This window comes from Pithys albifrons, chromosome Z, assembly GCF_047495875.1.
Source record: "Pithys albifrons albifrons isolate INPA30051 chromosome Z, PitAlb_v1, whole genome shotgun sequence".
In the NCBI taxonomy this organism is placed as follows: domain Eukaryota; kingdom Metazoa; phylum Chordata; class Aves; order Passeriformes; family Thamnophilidae; genus Pithys; species Pithys albifrons.
The window spans coordinates 41,308,841-41,328,618 of NC_092497.1; the positions used below are offsets into that span (position 1 = coordinate 41,308,841).

General features: G+C 42.5%; 1 protein-coding gene across 1 annotated transcript in view; it reads right to left on the reverse strand.

Annotated features, from left to right (window-relative positions):
- Window positions 1-4,630: 4,630 nt before the first annotated feature.
- Window positions 4,631-19,778, reverse strand: part of KIAA1958 (KIAA1958 ortholog) — a 75,665-nt gene continuing 60,517 nt past the window's right edge. Inside the window, exon 3 of the mRNA XM_071579948.1 lies at window positions 4,631-19,368. Within this exon, the coding sequence (XP_071436049.1) occupies window positions 18,323-19,368 (1,046 nt within the window). The 3' untranslated portion in view covers window positions 4,631-18,322. The remainder of the gene's footprint in view (window positions 19,369-19,778) is intronic.

The following is a 19,778-nucleotide window of genomic DNA, read 5'->3' on the forward strand; positions in this document are numbered from 1 at the left end:
AAAGCAAAGACAGTTCCTCACGCAGTGCCTGTTGTTTTAGTGCTGCAAATTAGCAGTCAGCATCTCAGTGGCACTACATTACAAAAGCCAGGGGTCTGTATTCATCCTTCGTCTATGGAAACAAACATACTAATCCCTCCTGCAACTACTCTAAATAAACAGGATAAAGGTATCTGCAATATCTGGATATTCCTAAAATCCCCAGATTCTACTCATCTTTAATTGTGGGTCCCCTCCAACTCAGCATATTCTGTGGTAAGAGTGAGGAAGGCTGTGTGTGTATTCAAACAATACTAGTCTTTTACTCTTTTTTGTGCTACCCCATGCAGTAAAGACACTGATACATAGCAGAGGCCTCTGGTAGGTACCACTGTTGTCCAGAAAGAACAGGAAATTCAGATGCTGTTTAGAGGCCACTCAGCTCTCACAGAGTGAGGCAGGGGATATTCCTGTGCTCCCTACTGGCTTGCAAGCACCAGGTTCATGATATAGCACCAGTGTAGCCTGACTGATTTCTGGTCTGCTGAGTAGTTTGATGACCATGGTTTACAATTTTAAGGGGGCTCCAGACTGAGGAGCTTGAAGGACACAAATGTTGTGAAGAGGTGACCCACAGCAGATGGCATTGCAGAGGAGGATACAGCTTAGCTGTCTGTTTTGTAGAATTGGCAGTGCTTGTCTACTCAGTCATTTCCTTGGGCAACCTTCTGCATATGAGAACATCTGGCCACCCTGAGCCCCCAAGAACATTTCTGAGTGTCCCTCACCAAGGTCCAGACACACAGAAATCTCCTTCCAAATGCAGATGAATGACATCATCTCGTATTACAGGGTTAATGGTTCCATGATGTGTTAGGCTGAGCTGGCAAAATGCCAACTGTCCAACAAAGAATCCGCCTCCCCACCAAGGGAATAGGAGGGAGGAAAAAAAAAGTGAAAAGGAGAGAAAAGAAAAAAAACCCCAAACCCGAAATAGCAAGCTTCTTATATTTATACAAAAGAGAGACAATTAAAAACAAAATATAACATATATGTACAAATGTGGAAAAAACCAAACCAACAACAACCACTGAGCTGCCCACCCAGACAATACAGATCTCCACCACCTCAGCCTACAACAACACTCCAACAAATTTGGCCCAAAGGATGCTCAGCAAGAGAGGAGAAAACCAACAACAAAAGAGAAAAAAGGTACTTCCCAAACCAAACAGCTGTGAAGTAGTGACGTGGCCCAACACCCCCAGCAACAGTGATAGCAGGTCTGCTCAGCACCTGATCATTAGGGGACTGAGCTGGGCATCTCCTACACCTTCTTTTACACTTGATTTAATGTCAAAATGATATTAAATATCTCTTTGGTTTCTTAAGTCAGGTGATGCTTGTCCACTAATCTACGTAGACTCTCTGGGCCTCCTAAACTGAGGCCTAGCTAAAACTAAAGCCAAAACTACCACACATGGTTAGCAGCATCCTATCTCCTCAGCACTCAGTGCTTCTGTCTGCCTTTCCCTGGGTATACATTTGAAGCAGATTTTTTCTCCAGTCCTGTTTTCCATAGGGACAAAAATAAAAGTTATAGCAAGTAAGGAGCTTTGAGGTGAATAATCGTAGTCATAGTTTTTGTTGGAAGGGACCTTAAAGATCCCCTAGTTCCAACAACCCTGCCATGGGCAGGGACATCTTCCACTAGACCAGGTTGCTCAAAGTCCTATTCAACTTGGCCTTGAACACTTCCAGGGATGGGGGAACCACAACTCCTCCAGGCAACCTGTGCCAGCAAGTGAACCCTCACAAATAAAGAATTTCTTCCTCATATCTAACCTAAATCGACCCTCTTTCAGTTTAAAACCATTCACCCTTGTCCGATCACTCCATGTCCTCGTAAAAAGTTCCTCTCCAGCTCTCTTTTAGAACCCCTTCAGGTACTGGAAGGTGCTGTAAGTTCTCCCTGGAGCCTTCTCCTCTCCAGGCTGAATAACCCAACTCTCCTAGCTTGTCCTTGTAAGAGAGGTGCTCCAGCCCTGATCATTGTCACGGCCCTCCTCTGGACTTGCTCCAGGAGGTCCACATCTTTCTTATGTCAGGGGCCTCAGAGCAGTACTCCAGGTAGGATCTCACAAGAGCAGAACAGAGCATTAGAATCACCTCCCTTACCCTGCTGGCCACAATGCTTTTGACCAGCCCAGGATACCACTGACTTTCTGGACTGCAAGTGCACACTGCCTGCTCATGTCGAACATCTCGTCCACCAGCACTCACAAGTTTTTCTCCTTCTCGGCAAGGCGGCTCTCAGTCCATTCTCTGCCCAGTCTGTGTTTATGCTGGGGATTTTCCCAGCCCAGGTGCAGAACTTTGCACTTGGCCTTGTTGACCTTCATGAGGTTCCCACAGGGCCACCTCTCAAGCCTGTCCAGGTTTCTCTGGATGGCATCCCTTCCCTCCAGCATGTCAACTGCATCAAACAGCTCGGTGTCAGCAAACTTGCCGACGGTACATGATCACCGACAAAGATGTTAAAGTGCACTGGTTCTAATGCCAATTCCTGAGGTACTCCACTTCTTTCATGCTGCATGCAGGATTTTGTCTTGGAGCTCCTATAGGTGTCATTTCCTTACAGTTTTTAAAGAAGTAATAAGCATGTCTCATGTGCTGCCAGTCCTGTGTGTGCATTCTCTTCCTGTAGGAATTTGGACCTTAGAACAAAGTGTCCATGTGCAAATAGCTTGTGTCTTCTTATACATACCCATTTTACATAGCTCTCTTTTGTTGTTGTTTCATTCTAATTTGTCTCTGAGAGGCATCAGTAGAGAAAGCTGTAACATAGTAAGCCATCAGGCTACATTAAAAAGAAATATTGTGCATCTTTCTAGGGATAGCTGCCTATTTCCATTTCTCTTTAGCATATATTAAAAAGCAAACCACCAGTGAATTACAGACCCCACTTTGCCACCTTCAAAACCTCCTTGAAAAAGCAGCATGCCATAGTGTTCCTCAGCAACTTTTGTGCAAGTTGCAGTCATGATACTCTTCAGCAATGTCGTGAATGCAATGTCCAGATATATTCAGCTACAACTGAGCTCTGAAGATTCTATCACTTCTGTGAGATCATTCTGGGGAAGCACTCTGGAATGCCTGAGCCAAATTCCTCAGTGCTGTTTGCCAGAAGGCCTGGACAGTGCGAGATGGCACCCAGCATGTACACACTGCTGCTGGCTATCCTTGGTGTGAGAGGAGGAGGAAAGGACATGCAGGCATCTCACAGACTGGGGAAGCACAGCAGTTCTTAAAGTGGCAATCTGAGATAATCAGTGTAGAAAGGGAAAAGTAAAAGCCTCTGAGTTACCAGAACATCACCAATTTGCTTAGCTGAAACTGCATTAAACACATGAACCACCAGCTGTATATTCACTTCTAGACCAAAGGTAAGCTCATTAACTTCAGCCTCTGGGAAGAGAGTTTAATCCAACCTATAGGGTTTAATCCAACAGGTTTACTGTGCATGTGCAACAGACAGTGAAAGCACCTGTCCATCACCTGTCCGTACCTCACTTCTCTGTCTCTCTTCATCCAAAGGCCTCTGATTTTAATTTCCACTTGTCACTAGGACAACAGCAGGATCCTTGACAGGATGCCTTTTACATGTTGCTGTGCTGAGCACAGTCCAGCTGCTAACACCAATCATCAGCAAGGGAACTTTTTTAGCAGAATCTGCCAGGTGATGGAAGTGCAGTCCCAGAATACCTAGGGAAAATCATGTTCCTCTGTAACTCACCCATGGTGTCACTTAGCTTTTAACTTACCCTGCATTATCTGGCACTTACATCACAACAACATCAATCACTGTTCCCTAGATGGCAGTTCCCTGAGGGATTTGGCTTTTTCCCTTTTCTCATGTTCCTTTGGGTTCCAAGACACCCTGACTTTCTCTAACATAATTACCATCCCATGAACAACAGCTTTGTAGAGTTTCTTAAGGCATTTTTTTCATTTGGGATGTTTCACAATGTGGGGGCTTTATTAGCTTTAGTTTTCTGGTCCTTTCATTTTAAAGCTTCTTGAGCAGAGAAAATTCAGACCTGACAAGCAACTGTCTTAGAAGATGCGTGTTTTTGGATGCACATTTCATTATTCCAGATGAACATTAAAACAAAACCATGTGGAGAGCAGACCTTACTGCTGAAATTCTGAGTGCAAAATAAGTAATTTCATGCCAAACTATGCCTTGGAATGGGTACAACCATATGAGGTTTGGAAAAATGACTTCCAAAAGACTCTCCAAAATTGCTCTCAGGATGTAGGCTTTCAGTCCTAGTAAACTGAGGTTAAATTAGCACATGTCAAGCTTGCTTTTAAGTACATTCTTCAGTAGGGAAGGACTTACTTAAGCAACTGCTTAAATGTTTTCCTGAAACACAGCCACAGAAGTTAAAGAGGGTATGACAGCAACTATTTCTTGGTTAGGCTATTGCACTCTGCTAATCAAAATGCACCACAGATCCATGGGAACATCCCAGCTATGCTGATACTCATACTTGAAAAGCATGAGACAGCTTGTGCTTTATTTATAAAACACGCTTCGAAATGCCAAGTAAATTGTTTTTACTTGATTAAAAACAGCAGTCAGTTTTGAAGAAAACAATTTATTAAATTCATGAGACTTGGTTGCTACACGTAATAATAGACAAAATACTGTGAATAAAGCATGCATGTATCACAGACATCAATGACTATTTTGATCAATTTTAAAATGGTCTTTAATTCTGTAGGTTAAGGCTGTACCAATACAAATTTTAAAAATCAAAAATAAGTCACACTACAGTAGTAGCAAACATTGTACAGACACTGAAACTAATCTAATGCAGCAGAACAAGACTTGTTTAAGATTATCATAAAGGGAATAAAAATGGAGGTGAAGTGCAATGAAGAACAGAGCATCTCTGGAATTTACGGATCAGTAACAGTGAATGTCATACTCCAATTAGCACAAACATTCTTTTCAAAAGCCTAATTATCTGACAACTAAGCAAGAAAAGAAACTCATAAACACCATTAAAAAATCTCTTTGTTTTACTTTATTTTTATTGAGGGCACTTCTGTACTCAAACACTAAAAGAACATTTTTCAAGGAGACAATGTGGCAGACAACAGTACAACACACATTTGTTTATTCTATCCCCATTAAAGAACAGTGGAGTGTCCTGAAGAATTAAAATATGTCACAAGAAAAAAAAACAGTTCTCAACTAACACAAGCGACAGACAGCTTTGTTGACCATATTGGTCTTCACCTGCGAAGGACCTTACCCTGTATGAAGCTTTCTTCTTAAAAATACACTGTAGATTTGGCAATATGAAATTTATATGCGTCAAAACTTCTCCAGCTAATGAGTAGAAAAATTAACAGCCCTGGAAACCCACTGGGGATCTGAGACTCAAAGTTGGTTATGAAATCTTCCTTCATTTACAGCAACAAATCCTTTTTGCTTGTTTTTCTCATGTTGTAAATACAGAAAGAGGGTAATTTGAGGACAATGAAGTTGAACAGGTAACTCTGAAAATGGACTAGTTAACAATATTACTCACGTTTTCAGAAAATGATCCAGTAATGTCTCCCTCCTCCTCAGATATTCTAAATTTGCAGAGATAATACATTAAAATGCATCAAAATATTACTTGTCCCTGACAGAGAGGTATATATAATCTGCTGTATATATAATCTCCCAAATGCAGGAGCAAGAGTTCTGTGTAAGAAGGTGCCCTGTGTACAGAACACTGCATTTGGAGTGGAAGATATGTAGCACTTCTCACACTAAATTCTCTGCCTTACATAGCTGATTGCAGCTGGGGCTTGCAAAGGTGTCTAAAAAAATCTAAGTCCCCAGATTCCACTGGGGTTTGTATGGATAATTCTTTCCTGGATCCTTTGAGCAGCAGAGGCTAAGCCATCTAAAAAAAAAAAAAAAAAAAAAAAAAAAAAAGGAAAAAGAAAAGAAAGCTGATCCTGGCATATAACGAACTTCAGACAAAATGCAATTACAAGAGCAGTTACAGGACTGACAATATGGACATTTGCACACTGAAGGAATCACTGTGATTGGAAGGTGGTATCTAAAGCAGCACACCACTGGTATCACCCAGTTTGTGTCTTGAAACTGATGAACTGTGATGAACGGCAAACAAATGCAACTAAAGACTTTGATATGCCACAGGCAGCAGGCAAAATCCTGATGCCAGGTCTGCACCTGTAGAACCGTAACTGCATTTCCTGAATGCCAAGTAAGAATAAAGGCTATTGATGGCTTTTCTGACTTAAATCTAAGCTGAAGATAAAGCAGATATACCTAGATTCACAATGGAAGAGAAGATTGGGAAAAACCAGCTGCTGTGCTGCTGGAATCTGACTTTTTCATAGACTCTTTTCATTGAAGAAGTTAGGAAGATCAATTGGTAAGAATTAGTGCAGTTGGTGGGACTATGGAGACTTGGATCTAGCTATAAATAGAAAAAATGCAGGATAAAACATCATGCCTTGACTATTTAATATTCAAGGGCCACATAGGCAGGAGTTCTGTGGAGTCAAAGCTCTTCACTCATAGTAGTAGCCATGTGTTCACGTGTGAATAGCTACTACACAATCAAAACAATGGAGGACCACATTGTAACTGGTCTCAGCTGTCTTCTGGTCTGGTAAAATGAGCCTGAAGAAGCTTCCAGTTTTTAAAGGACAATAAAGGGACCTAACATTTCTGAAGAGAGCCTTATTCCCTTTAACAGAGGGGAACTGAGGTGCTGCAAAAGGCTTCTAAGCATTCTAATCCTTTGTGGCAGGTTTTAATCTTCAGCTGGGGTTTTCAAGTTCATCGGTTTGTGGGGAACTGGCTTGCAACCTAGGACACAGCATGATTTCCAGTGTGTTCTGTGTGCTTTAATATCACTTTCTATAAGTGTCCTGGGTATCACAAAAAGGAACTATACTGAAAATTTTGGCATACATTTCTTTGGGGGTTTTTGTTTTGTTTTGTTGGGGATTTTTGGTTGTTGTTTTTTTGGTTTTGTTTTCTGTTTTTGTTTTTAAGTATTTTACATCACAAGGGCTGTAAATTTTCTTGCTTGGAGAGAGAGAGATGACTTTAGACCAATACCACTAAGGATGAATTCAATATACTCTTCCCAATCATGCAGTTTTTCTGCTAACACATTACTTTGATTTTAAAACTCTTTTCAAGACATGTATCACTCCAGGCTTTCATCTCTCAGCAGAGACGGAAAACTGATGGTCAGTCTTTCCTTTTTTTCCATACAAACCACTATTTTAAAGACCAGCCTAGATATAGTGAGCCATGACTGGTGGCTGGGAAATGCATCAGAGAAGTGAATATCTCACATTTCCCTCCTGCCTGTTTCTGTTGTATTTTCAGTATGATACAATTTCAGTCTGACAAAATCTGATCAAAATGAACGCATATGCATGTGCATATTTGCTATACTGTCATATTCTAGTCAGAGGGTAGAAGAAGAACTGAAAATGCAATGTCAGAATTTTGATAGATAGGGCTTGTCTGCCGTGGTAGCAGTAAAGAATGGTATCAAAAATCCCAGGCTTGAATTTCACCCAAGTCATATTGGGCAGCAATGTGTGGCTTCAGCAGGGACAGAACAGGCTGGAATCCACCGCTTGACCAGGCTGACTCGTCAGCTTACAACTTCTACAAGAGTTAGCACTTTCTTACGGTAACTAGAGCACTGCTTTCATTAAACAGCACTTCAGCATGCTCTTCAATGACTTGAACAGGCTTGGCTATTCACTGCATCCATTACCAAGAGGAGCATTTGTATGCTACTCATTCTCTCCTACCCCTTACAGCTGGCTGACTGCTGCTGTAGGAGGTACAGCAGGAGATGCCTTCTCTTCCGGTCTGTTAAAGGGGTTTTTTTCCAAATAAAAATCAATGAGAACATACTTTAAAGAAAGAAGGAGAGTTAAATATTACTTTTTTTTTTTTTTTTACTTTTTTTAAGCTCCAGGCTGGTAAGCGATCATCTGTGCAGAACAAGACATTAGAAGTTTGGCACCTCCCAGCTACCACAACATATTGATTCCTTCTACAGAAGGCACTAAATACCGGCATAAAACAAGAAATGACCATCAGAATGCAGAGTTCTCATGACACACAAAAATCCTGCTAATTGGCACAGTTTCACAATACAGTTTTCACTTACCTAAAATAGTGGTGATTATAGCAGCAATGGTTAGGATTTTTACAAGTACCACAAAAAACACACAAATGTCAGAACATCAAGAAAACATGCAAAATTTCAACAGCAACATCACTGAATCACACAATGCATAGAATTATTATTGTTATTATTAGGCAAGACAGTGATTTTTTTTAATAAAACAAAAGATTTAACAAAAATCTACTTTCTTACAAATGATTAAAAAAAAAATGTTGTTAAAGTCAGTGAGTGAGCATTAGCTTTAGAGGTTTTACTCCAAGAATGAATTGGTCACTATGGAAAATTCACATTGTTAGGTGGAAATGTGGTTATGTTTCAGCAAAATATAGTTTTCAACTACTATTTTGAAAGAAACTGTGCTAACCTCACTTTACAAAATGGGAGAAAATACATTCATATTAAAATATTAGAAAGATTAAACACTGTATGCAGGGAAAGATAAAAGCCTTGCTTTAGCTGTTTCTCCTAGCACTGCTCAACATGAGACTAAAGGCTGTCATAGCAAAAATGCTTTTCAAAGGCAGAGTTAAAGACTGTAGATAATTAAAACAAATGGGTAAGATTTTCTAATTCCAGTAAAACAAAGTAGGATACTAAAGGATAATGATTATGCTTGCCCTTTTTAGAAAAAAAAGTCAAAAACTTCCATTGTGTTTGCCAGGCTTTTCCAATGCCTTTCCAATAACTTCACTGCACTAGGACATTCTGCCACTTCTTCTTCCAGTCTAGAACATTTGGTCTACCCCGACAGGTCTCAAGATGACCCTGGGACTGATGGGTCACATGGACAAAAACAGGCACTGAGAACAGAACGATGGCCAAGGGATGTCCTTTCCTGCCTGCCTTGGACCCATTTGTTTCAGTGGGGCTAGTCATGTGCTTGGGGGGAGTGGAGTAACAGCCCGAGTTGGGTGAGAGCAGGGAGCATGGCCATGCACGTCCCACAGTGCTCCACAGAACTGGCTCCATATTCTCTCTGGCAGCACCACCACCCAGCTCGCAGGTACTGCCATAAACATGTGCAAAATCAGGTTTCCAGTACTTCCTCCCCAACAGCTTTCAGACTCAATTAAGATGTTTCATTTCACGTTTTGCCTGCACATCCCTGAATGATCTGGATACTTCTGCACCTGCATTTCACATCCATGCATCCAGCCTTGTGCAGTGGAACCCAACCTTTCAAGTTGCACACAAAAAAAGCTCCTGAAGAAGGCAAAGTTTCCAAGATCTGAACCACAAGCACCAGCTGGAAAACAAAGGTCTCCAGAAAGCAGTTTACACTGCAGTCATTGATCAGTGCACCTTCAGCCTCAGAGTCACTATTCGTCTTCCTACCAAAATCAGTATGAAGCCATTTACTATTGCCTTGCCTTCTATATTGACCACTGAAGATACTCAGCAGTGTGCCCCGCATTGGCTTGTTTTCAATTTGGAAATTTACATATAATAAGTGTATTAAATATTTGATAGTAGAAGAGAAGGAGGAATCCTGGTAGGACCAGCATGGGGCAGTCCAGGGACTACTTAAGGCTACACATGATGTACGCCAGCTGAGAACATGCTATAATGGTAAGGAGGGCAGTTTCAGCAAGATTACAGCCTTCAGAGAGCAGATCAAATCCCAGGCATGAGGAATGTCAGAAAGTTGTGTTTGTTCACACACACACATACACACACACACACACGAAAAAGAAAAAAAAAGGCACCTGAAGAGGCAAACATAGTACCTGTAAAATTAATTTTAAGACTTTAGTTTTCTAGTGTAAGATTAATACAGTATTTTAGTTCCAAACATTTTGCATTTTTTTGATGTTTTTCCCTTCATTTGGCTGTTTTGTTATTTTCTTGACACTTACAGACTGTATAAAACAGTACTAACAAAAAAGAACTCATAGGGGTTTTCCCAAAGGATTGTTAAAAGGAGCTAAACACCTATTCTTATTCACACTGAAACTCTATCCCACTAAATTTCAAAGATAACACCTACCTACAAGTATCTTGCATGCTGTGTAGGAAACCTTTGTTCATTACAACAGATAAACTGAAATCTGAAAAGGTTCTATGTTTTTCAGATACTAGTAACTGCTGTGTAGTGAATGCTGAGCACAAGAATAAAAGAGTAGCCAAAAGCATCCTAATCCCTTAGAAACAGTATGTCCATTTCCAAGCACAGGCAACTCATTTAGTGTCATTCATATAATAAAATAAATAGATTTTTTTCTTCATTACCAACTAACATTAACCAACTCAATGAGAAAACAGATGAAATAAATTAATTGCTTGAGACAGAGATCCATCAGTTCACGTAACTTGAAAATTTTATGCCAAACCGATCTTCCCCCATCAGATTAGGAATTAAAGCTTTAGACATCACCACTGCTTCAAATATGTTCCTGTTAGTGGATACTGTCAAACCTTTCAACAAGCTCACAGGTGTCTCTACGCTGTGGGGCTGTATAGCATTTTGTTGCTGTAAATGCCTCTCTGGTGCTTTCAGGAAGAATCAAGGTGCTGGAGAACAATGTCAGCAGAGCTCTGCAGGGCATCAGCCAGCACACAGTGGGGAGGAACATGCTGCAGCCTGGTTTGCATGAGTAAAGCTGGAAGCAATGCAACTCACTGGGGCCTGAGAGAACCCCAAAATGGCCAGTCGCTTGCCAACTGAAGTTACGCTTCTGTGAAGGAGATGAAGCACTGACGTCCCAGGTGGCTCTTAGCCTTTCAAAACTGTTGAGGAGATACAGCACAGCCTCATGTGTTTGTCATTTGCGGTCCACAGGAAAGCATCAATTTAGTTGTGCTTAGAGCCTTCCCCGTTCTGGGCTTACAGATGCCCCTCTAATAGGGGTGTCCTCGGCAAGCTGCCCACACGCCGTTTTTGGAGAATGGTGCAATGACATTCATGCTGGCTCTGCACAGAGACAGATGTGCTGGTAGACATCAGCTGATGCAGTACTGTCCCCAGCCACCAAGTTGTGACTCAGCACGTGGGGACCATCACCAGAAAGTATAGTATAGTTCAAGTTTTTTGGCTAGGAATATAGCCATACTTCACGCTGGACAACCTCCTCTCTCCACTGTTCCTCAGCACTGAGTGCAGATTCAGCATACACAGGAAAGCACAGAAAGAAAATACGTCCTGTCCCTTACGAACAAAGAGAGCAAAGAAGCCATCTCTTCATGCTGACATTTAGCAAAGAACCGTCATTAAGAAGTGCAGACCCACTTCCTGCCATGTTTCATAGTGAACAGCCGAGTCCTTTTCTTCCCTAAACCCGAGGCATGAACTGGCTCATTTCAGGCAAACAAAATATTTCTGTGTCCTGTAAGCTCTCTTTTTTAATACACATTTGCACTGCCTCTGCATGTTCAGGAAGTTTGGATGCGTCCCAGTGATGAACTCCTCTCCACGACAGAGGCAGCCCAAAAGTTGCATCCTGTCATGGATTCAGTTGTCTCAATTCTATTTAATGATGCCAGTGGAGGGCCAAACAGCACACAGATGTGGGTTGGGTCCTCTACACAGGTGCAAATTTAATCTCATGATATAACTTGAAAGCTCTCTCACAAAAAGCAGAAGAGGGACAGAGAGTCCCTCCAGCATGAGACATGCAAGCCTCCAGAGTGCTCGCATGCAGTATCCCACAAACTCCGTGTACTCAACACAAGGTGGTCCACCCTGAGCGTGTTATCCCCAAAGCACAAGGTCACTTGATAGGCATGGAGGGAGCTCTCTGCCAAGAACCTCCCTCATAAACCTGTCTCCCTGCCCCACGATGCATACACCAGGAAAGGGGAATTAGAGGATCATGAATGGTCAGAGGAGCAGTGATGTTAAGGGTGGGGAAGACCAGTCAGTCAACCACAGTCACTTGTACCTTATTGTCAGAAGGAGTGATCAGCCTATGCACTGCACCTTCTAGTCAGGTCAGTCAGTGCACTTATGGGATGTACTCAGACGTGGTGACAAGAAAGGGTAAGTATGAGCTGGACTGGGAGGAAACCTAGTGCAACTGGAATCTCAGTTTCCTTTAAGGCTGCTTCAGTCCTCAGGGCAGCCTAAGCTCTAGAGTGACACAGCACCTGCTCTTTCTGATCTCCACCTCGCCACTGCACATCACTTGCAAAAACAACAGACCAAGATCCAGTCAAAAACATCTGAGACACAGACACAACACTACAACACTGCTTGTGTCTTAGTCTCTACACAGCTTTCTAAGATGGCAGCAATACTGTAGCCTGAATATCAGTGCACCGCAGCTTCGAAAACCAAAATAGCTTGAAAGTGTTGATATTCACAAAGGAGAATGTGCAACATGGACACTGATTTCGATGTTAGATTGTCAGTAACCCTGATGCTGCTATCACAGCAGCACTATGCAAATGAACAACATATGTGCCATTATTTTAGACATCTCTTGGAATTTAGTTTGCAGTATAGTTCATGACAGTATTTCATTCTCCTGCACTTAAAAACACATTCTGTTGCATAAATACATTTTTGAAAATAAAACCGGCAGTTTGCAACACCCAGATATCAAAGACTTCAGTTTCCACTACCTGCATGAAGACATGTAATATTGTGCAAACCCACAGTATCATAAATACATGCACAAGTGACTAATAAAACAGACTGTAAGCCATCCAAAGTACCCACAGCTCTGCCCATCTACATGTGCAATCACATGAACAGATCCAAATGCATGTATTGTGCACAGCTGCATCCAGATCAATCCAGTGACATCCATGTATAATCCCCATGTTTAATTCTTGTCCCCATGTTTAATTCTTGTTTTAGTGTCCTGAGAAGGCCATGTGAGAAAGCCAGCACTAACACTGATGCAGACTCCCTTGCACTGTGTGCAGACCTGTGCTTTGGCACTTTGCCTCTTTCAGTTCGAGGCCAAATTTTGCTCTTGGTAGCACAGAGCAAATCTCCCAAAAGCTTGCAGATAGTTCTGAAGGCATCCAATACATCTGTAAATGATTCAGAAGAGTCTCAATCTACATCTGTAAATTATTCAGAAGAGTCTCCTTTTGATGGGTTTCCAGTGGGATGCAGTAACTGAGCCAGGCCAATGACTTTGTGATGCTGGTACAGGAACACCATCCTCTGCCTCCCTGACTGGCTCTGCACCTCAGGTTTTTACTAGACTCAACTCAGTATGTTGGCAGGAAATTATCTGACTTCCCCCTTTGCTTGCTGTGTTTTCTGCTGTGCTACTGAGTTGAAATCACTCACTGAAGAGGTCTAACATCAGATCAAAGAAAGAGGAGTGGCAAGAAAAAAAGAAGGGAAAAAGAAAGGAGAAAAAGCAAGCCCCATCTTGGAGCCAGCTACCCCCATCTTAAAGAAATCATAGCCTTACTGTGAGGCAAAAGCTCATCTTTTACATCAGAGTACGATGTAGCCAGGAGCACAGCCATCCACCTGCAGTGCCTCACTGCAGTCAACCACCATCTACTGCCTGTGCTGAATAGGGGCAGGACAGTGTCCTGCCAGCTGACTTTAAATTCATGGTAAAAGGCACTCAGTATCAAGAGCCATGGTAGGAGACCCCAGTAGGAGTTGGCAGCAACAGACCCTGGCCATGCTCTTCTTTTTTAGTACCAGGGAAGCTGCACAACATTGTCATGAGCTTGCACTTTGCTGCTGGAGCAGGTGTGATACCCTCAGCTGGAGTACTGAGAGATCATTACAAGCAACTGAGTTGTCCCTGTCAGCTAAGCTGCCTCAACTAGGACATCTGCCAGTATAAGACAAAACCATGAGAGTGGTTTAAATCCGAAGGCTCCCTCCCATTGAGTTATCAACCTTTCAGGGCCTTAATATAAATGGTAATTAAATAAACTGTGGACACTTAATTCCTTGTAACTCTCCACAAATGAAGACTGAATTCTATGTTGTATTAAAGGCCCTTCAAAGCTAATAAACTTATTTATTTATATACTTGGGTATCATATTCCGGCCATATATATGTTTAACTTCTTCAACAACTAGTCTATGTGGGGTTGCCCCGTCAGAATTTGTCAGGCAATCTGCCATCAGCACTAACTGGAAGTCGGAGTTACCAGAGATACCATAAACCAGGAAAAACTATTCCTATAAGCACTGACTGGGTAAGGTTGGAAGGCACCACCGTGGGTCATTTGGTCCAACCTCTCTGCTCCAGCAGGGTCATCCTAAAGCACATGGCACAGGATTGCATTCAGACAGTTCTTGAATATCTCCAGTGAGGGAGAAACCACAGCCTCTCTGGGCAATCTGTTCCATTGTGTGGTCAGAGAGATACTCTAGCGTCTTAATGATTTTTGTTGACTTCCACTGGTCTCACTTCTGGGTCTTCATGTCTGAGGAGCCTTGTAGCTCCTCCTTGTACCTCCTCCTTGTACTGAGGAGCCTAGAGCTGCACACAGCTCTCTAGATGAGGCATCACCAGGGCTGAGTAGAGGGGCAGGGTCACCTCCTTCAACCTGCTGGCAGTGCTCTTCCTAATGCACCCCATGATACCATTGGCCTACTTGGCCACATGGACACACTGGGTCATGGACAGCTTGTTGTCCACCAGGGCCCCCAGGTCCTTCTCCACAGAGCTGCTTTCCAGCAGGTTGTCCCTCAGCCTGTGCTGGTGCAGGGGGTTCTTCTTTCCCAGGTGCAGGACCTGCACTTGCCTTTGTCTCATTTCAGACAGTTCCTCTCTGCCCATCTCTCCAACCTGCTGATGTCCTTCTGAAAGGCAGCCCAGTCAGCTCTCTCAGCACTTGTGGATATATCTCATCAGGGCCCATGGACTTTGGAATGTCAGGTTTGCTTTGGTGTTGTCTAACCCAATCCTCCTTAACCAAGGGAAAGTCTCTCAACATTCCCTTACCCTGGTCTCCTGGCTGAGAGATTCCTGAAGGCTGGTCTTGTCAGTGAAGACTGAAGCAAAGGTGGCATTCATTAACTTTTCTGTGTCCTCTGTTACCAGGGTGACCTCTCTATTTAGTAACGGGCCCACATTACCCATAGTTTTCCTTTTGTTATTGAGGTATTTGAAGATGCCCTTCTTGCTCTCCTTGTCATCCTTGGCCAGATTTAATTCCAGTTAGGCCTCGGCCCTCCTTGTGGTAATACTGAGGCTATCACAATAAGCACAGATACTCCACAACCTATCTCCCAGCCAGACAGGCAAAGGTTGCTGATGTGACCTGCTAAGTCAAGGGTATCAGAAACACTGCCTCACCCAGTGAGTGTGCTGGACATCACCACAAATCATCCCAATACTCAACATCCTAACAACCAAAAATTTAGGAAGCATGTGGAGTCATGAAGTCATGGTAAATGCTTCTTACAGCCTTTCAGTTCAAAACCCAACAGTGCCAATCTTCTTTCTTCTGAGATTTGTGCTGGGGCTTAATTATAGCAGCACTTCAAAGATGTGCTTGTAGCACAGCCCATGCACAGCCAGTGACCTGCTCCTTGGACTGAAGGGGGGCGGTTGGGCAGGGGAGAAGTGGGAAGCAGAGATTTGCTGCCCCATGAATGCCAGCTGATACCCATCCCTGTACTGCAGAACAGTAAAGGAAACGTAGGGTAGCAGGTCAGATCCTGCAATAGCTGCCACTGGGAAGCATTGAGATGAGTGCGAACAGGGGAGAAAAAGAGACCAAAGACCTTCCTAGAGATTGGCTCCATGATTGAGCTCTCACCTGGCACCATAGAGAGCTCCTTGGCATGGGACTTCCGGCACTCCAGCACATACTAAGAGCAGCTGTGTGAGTCCTCAGTGGAAGACAGGAAAGAAATTCCATAGAAAGCAGCATTGGCCTTGCAAAACTACTTTTATCTCTATCACGTTAAAAGCACTGCTGTGAAAGGCAAGGCAGTACAAACAAAAATCAGATGTCTTGTCTCATCTGGAAACTGGGCAAATGTCTTTCTAGTCTCACCTTAAGTCTTTTTTTGCTTTTGTCTCCTTCATCTTCAAGTCAGATTTGCCATGGCATTGAAAAGTCATGGACACAGCTCGCAATCACTTCAGTAGTGTCACGATTTGGTCTCAAGCTCCAAACCCAAGTTACAAAAGGATGGCTCTGCAATATGAGTGACTGCTTGTGCCCACCAATCCACTGCCTACCCTACAGGCTGAGACAGCTGACAGTAAATGGGAGGCTGTAGAGCTGGAGGTTATGCTGCCATAGGCTCCAAGACCCTGGGACAGCTGGCACATAGGAAACCCGGACTTTATACCAACCTTTTGCTACACGTGGAGAACAAAGAAACAAGAGCCAAGTTGTGTCCTCTGCACAAAGCTTTCTGGGAGGACAGACAATTATTATAGTGGAAATCTCTGCTTTTAGACTTTCCAGTGGCTCATCTGCTAGCTATTTCATCCCCAAGACAGAGCTTCTGTAAGGCTTAAGTAAGGTGCAGATATTCTGCCACCTCTCTCACACACAGGAGCATTTCATCCTAAGCAAAACAGAAAACAGGTTTTAGGTGCCAGGTGGGTTATTTCTATTTCTATTCTGTTTCTACTTCCTACTTTTGTTTCACCTTTTCTTTGGAATTAGTGATGAATGAAGTAGTTGCACAGTTGCAGATCTAAAGAATATGCAGGAATGTGAAGAAATAAAGACAAACAAACATAAAGAAACACAACAACCAAGTATCTCAAGACAAGAAAGAGCCTCAGTAACAGTTTGATCCAACACCAAGGGGAAGTCAGCTGTGTTTGACTCCTTCATTGACTCCAGCAGGCAGATCACTGCAGCAGACTTGTCTAAAGCCTCGCCATAGCCCTAACATATCCTTGTGGAACTTAAACTAAGCTTAATTACTTGAAAAGTACCATTCATAATTTTAAAGGTCAAGAATTATAATCGTTCACTGAAATAGTCAATTTGTTAGTGTTTTCCCCATACTTGGAGAAGAACAATCACATTGCAAAGTCAGATGCTGAAACAGCAGCACTCATTATTTCAAGGCTTTAAGGACAAAATTCTGCCTTCCAATTCACATGCACATTTTCCATTGTTTGCAATGGAAATAAATAGATGATGTGCAGGTAATTTGAATTTGTATTCCAACACTTAAAATTATCCAGCTTTTTAATTTTCTACAGATTTTTATTAAACTTCCATAGAAATTATTTTTCCACTCTCTATTGTTCTGTGGATTTCAAATGATGGCTTAAGATGGATTTGATGCAATTTTTCTGTACAGTTTGGGATAAGACTGGATTTTTCTGCACTGCTGCATTTCCCAGAACACTGAGAGAGTGCTCTGAGTCAGCAGTCTTTACATTACATACACACAGTGACAAAATACTAACAACCTACACCTAAAGAGGTAAAATTGTATGTATGATAGTGTGTTTGCCATTATACTTTTGCATATTTTTGAGAACAATACTTTTTAGTCTAAAGACAAGCAACATCTCTGATCCAAGAAAATCAACAAAACCAAAAGTTAAAAATAGCTTTCAGCTGACTTCAGGATTTTTTAGCATAAATGGGCCTCATGAAACATAATAAAAAACAGACAAAAAATGCTGTAAATGGTTTTGTAAACTTACATTGATGTAGTTCTTACTTCTGGTCTGCTGATCAAGAATAAGCCAGCAGGTAAGAAGCAGCAGCCAGTGTTAAGTTTTTCTCCTCCACTGTGGGAGGTCATGTTAAAATACTAGAGTTGAAAAAATGCTTTAAAATAGAATTGCTATGTAAGCCTCCTGGGGATTTATACTCACTAATGTGTGCATGTTAAAAATGGTATTTTCAGATGGTATTTTCAGTCTATCTTTTGTTGCCTGAGAACCATTTTTATCCTTTTAAAATCTGCATTTATATTATAACCCATAAGTACCTTTCATTTTTGTATTAACACTATAAATACTATGTTAGTAATACTAAACTATTTCTGTTGACTTATTTGCAAAAAGAAAAATATATTATATATTTATATATTCTTATAAAGTGAATTAACACTGGTGAGAGGGCTATGGGGGGCTATAGTGTACAATCACAGTTGACGTGTATTATTGAGCACAAATTCAATGCTTTAAACAAAAAGAAGAAAGTGTTCAGGTGATATCCCTCTTTCAAGCTGTGTCAGATGAAGAGTCATAGGATGCTGATACTATGAAGTTCCCAGTATTGGAGTGGCTTGCCATGGACTGGGCAGCCTGCTGGCTCAAGTTATTGCAGATCAGCACCAGCTGGTTGCTCTGCGCTTCTGAGAGGGTGCTACAGCTCTGGTAGACGCTGAAGTTGGTCTTCCGGCCGGGGATGTTGCCTTTCTCACACATTGTCTTCACCATCTTGGCAAGCTTGTTTTTCCCCAGGGCTTGGCAGTTGTACCAGTGAAGCGCAGCCAAGTTGACGACAGGTTTGATGGACAGGTAGAAAGGTGCATCCTCGTAGCGCATGGCTGGAGGGCGCCTCTGGGCATACTCCTTGTAGTCCTGCACGGGGCAGGTCTGTGGGGAGTGCTGCGTGGCATACACCCGTGAGTCCGTCCCACCCCTCTTGCTCTTGGCACTGACGTCTCCATTGTCTGGCCCCATCCACTCCAGGTACTCCAATCCAGTCTCTGTCACCCGCAGCCGGATGTCTCCCCACTTGAGGGTGGACCCATGGAATCCCGTGCAGTGCCCAAATGCCTTGGTGTTGTTTAGCCACACCAGGTTCAGAAGCCCTTCAGGATTGTACCGGCTCAGTAAGCCTCTCTTGCGCAGGATAAGCTCATCAGCAAAGGTGAGCTTCATGGATTTGTGTGGCTTGTTTCCTTTTCCTTTGCACCTCAGCTCTATCTGCTTTTGCTTTAGAGCTTCCTGGGACCTTTTGAACTCCTTATCCCTCGTAATACTGTATCCATACCTGTGCTCTTTGAGATACCGCTCCAGTCCACACTGATAGTTGGCCAGACTGTTTGGCTCATATTCTGACCCATCCTTTTGTCTGGCATCCACAAAGAAGGAAGCAAGGTAGGCATCAAGCTCTTTGCAGGGAATTACGTAGATCTCACGGGTCTCAGAGGGATACTTGGAGATCAGGAACTCTCGGAAATTGCGGAGCGCTGTCTGCGTGCTGCGAATTGTCTTCTCATTCTGCTCCCTGCTGAGCTCTGCTGCTCTCTCATCCTGGTCTGGAAGAGGAAGAATGGGACAGGCAAAAGCAGTGAGTTTGTGTGATGAGCTTTTCTCTAAAATAAATTTCCTTAAAAAGAAAAAAAAAAATAAAATCAATTTCACAAAGAGCACTGAAAAACACCTTTACATACCTGTCCCATGACTGAAAACCCAAGTTCAGTTTCACAAATGATGTACTAGAGTATAATACAAAACTAAAGTGAGCTCCTTGTAACACTGGGGCACAGTTTCATGCATGGAGATTTGTGGAAAACATTGGGATGAGAGGCAATCTGCCTTTTAGAACAAATGCAAGGTAAAAGAATTTTCTGTGGATTCCAATGCTGTGTGCAGGGCCCAGTCTCAGTAATAAACCCATTCTGAATTGCTTCATTTGTGAAACCAAAGGTTGCACTGGTTCCATTTT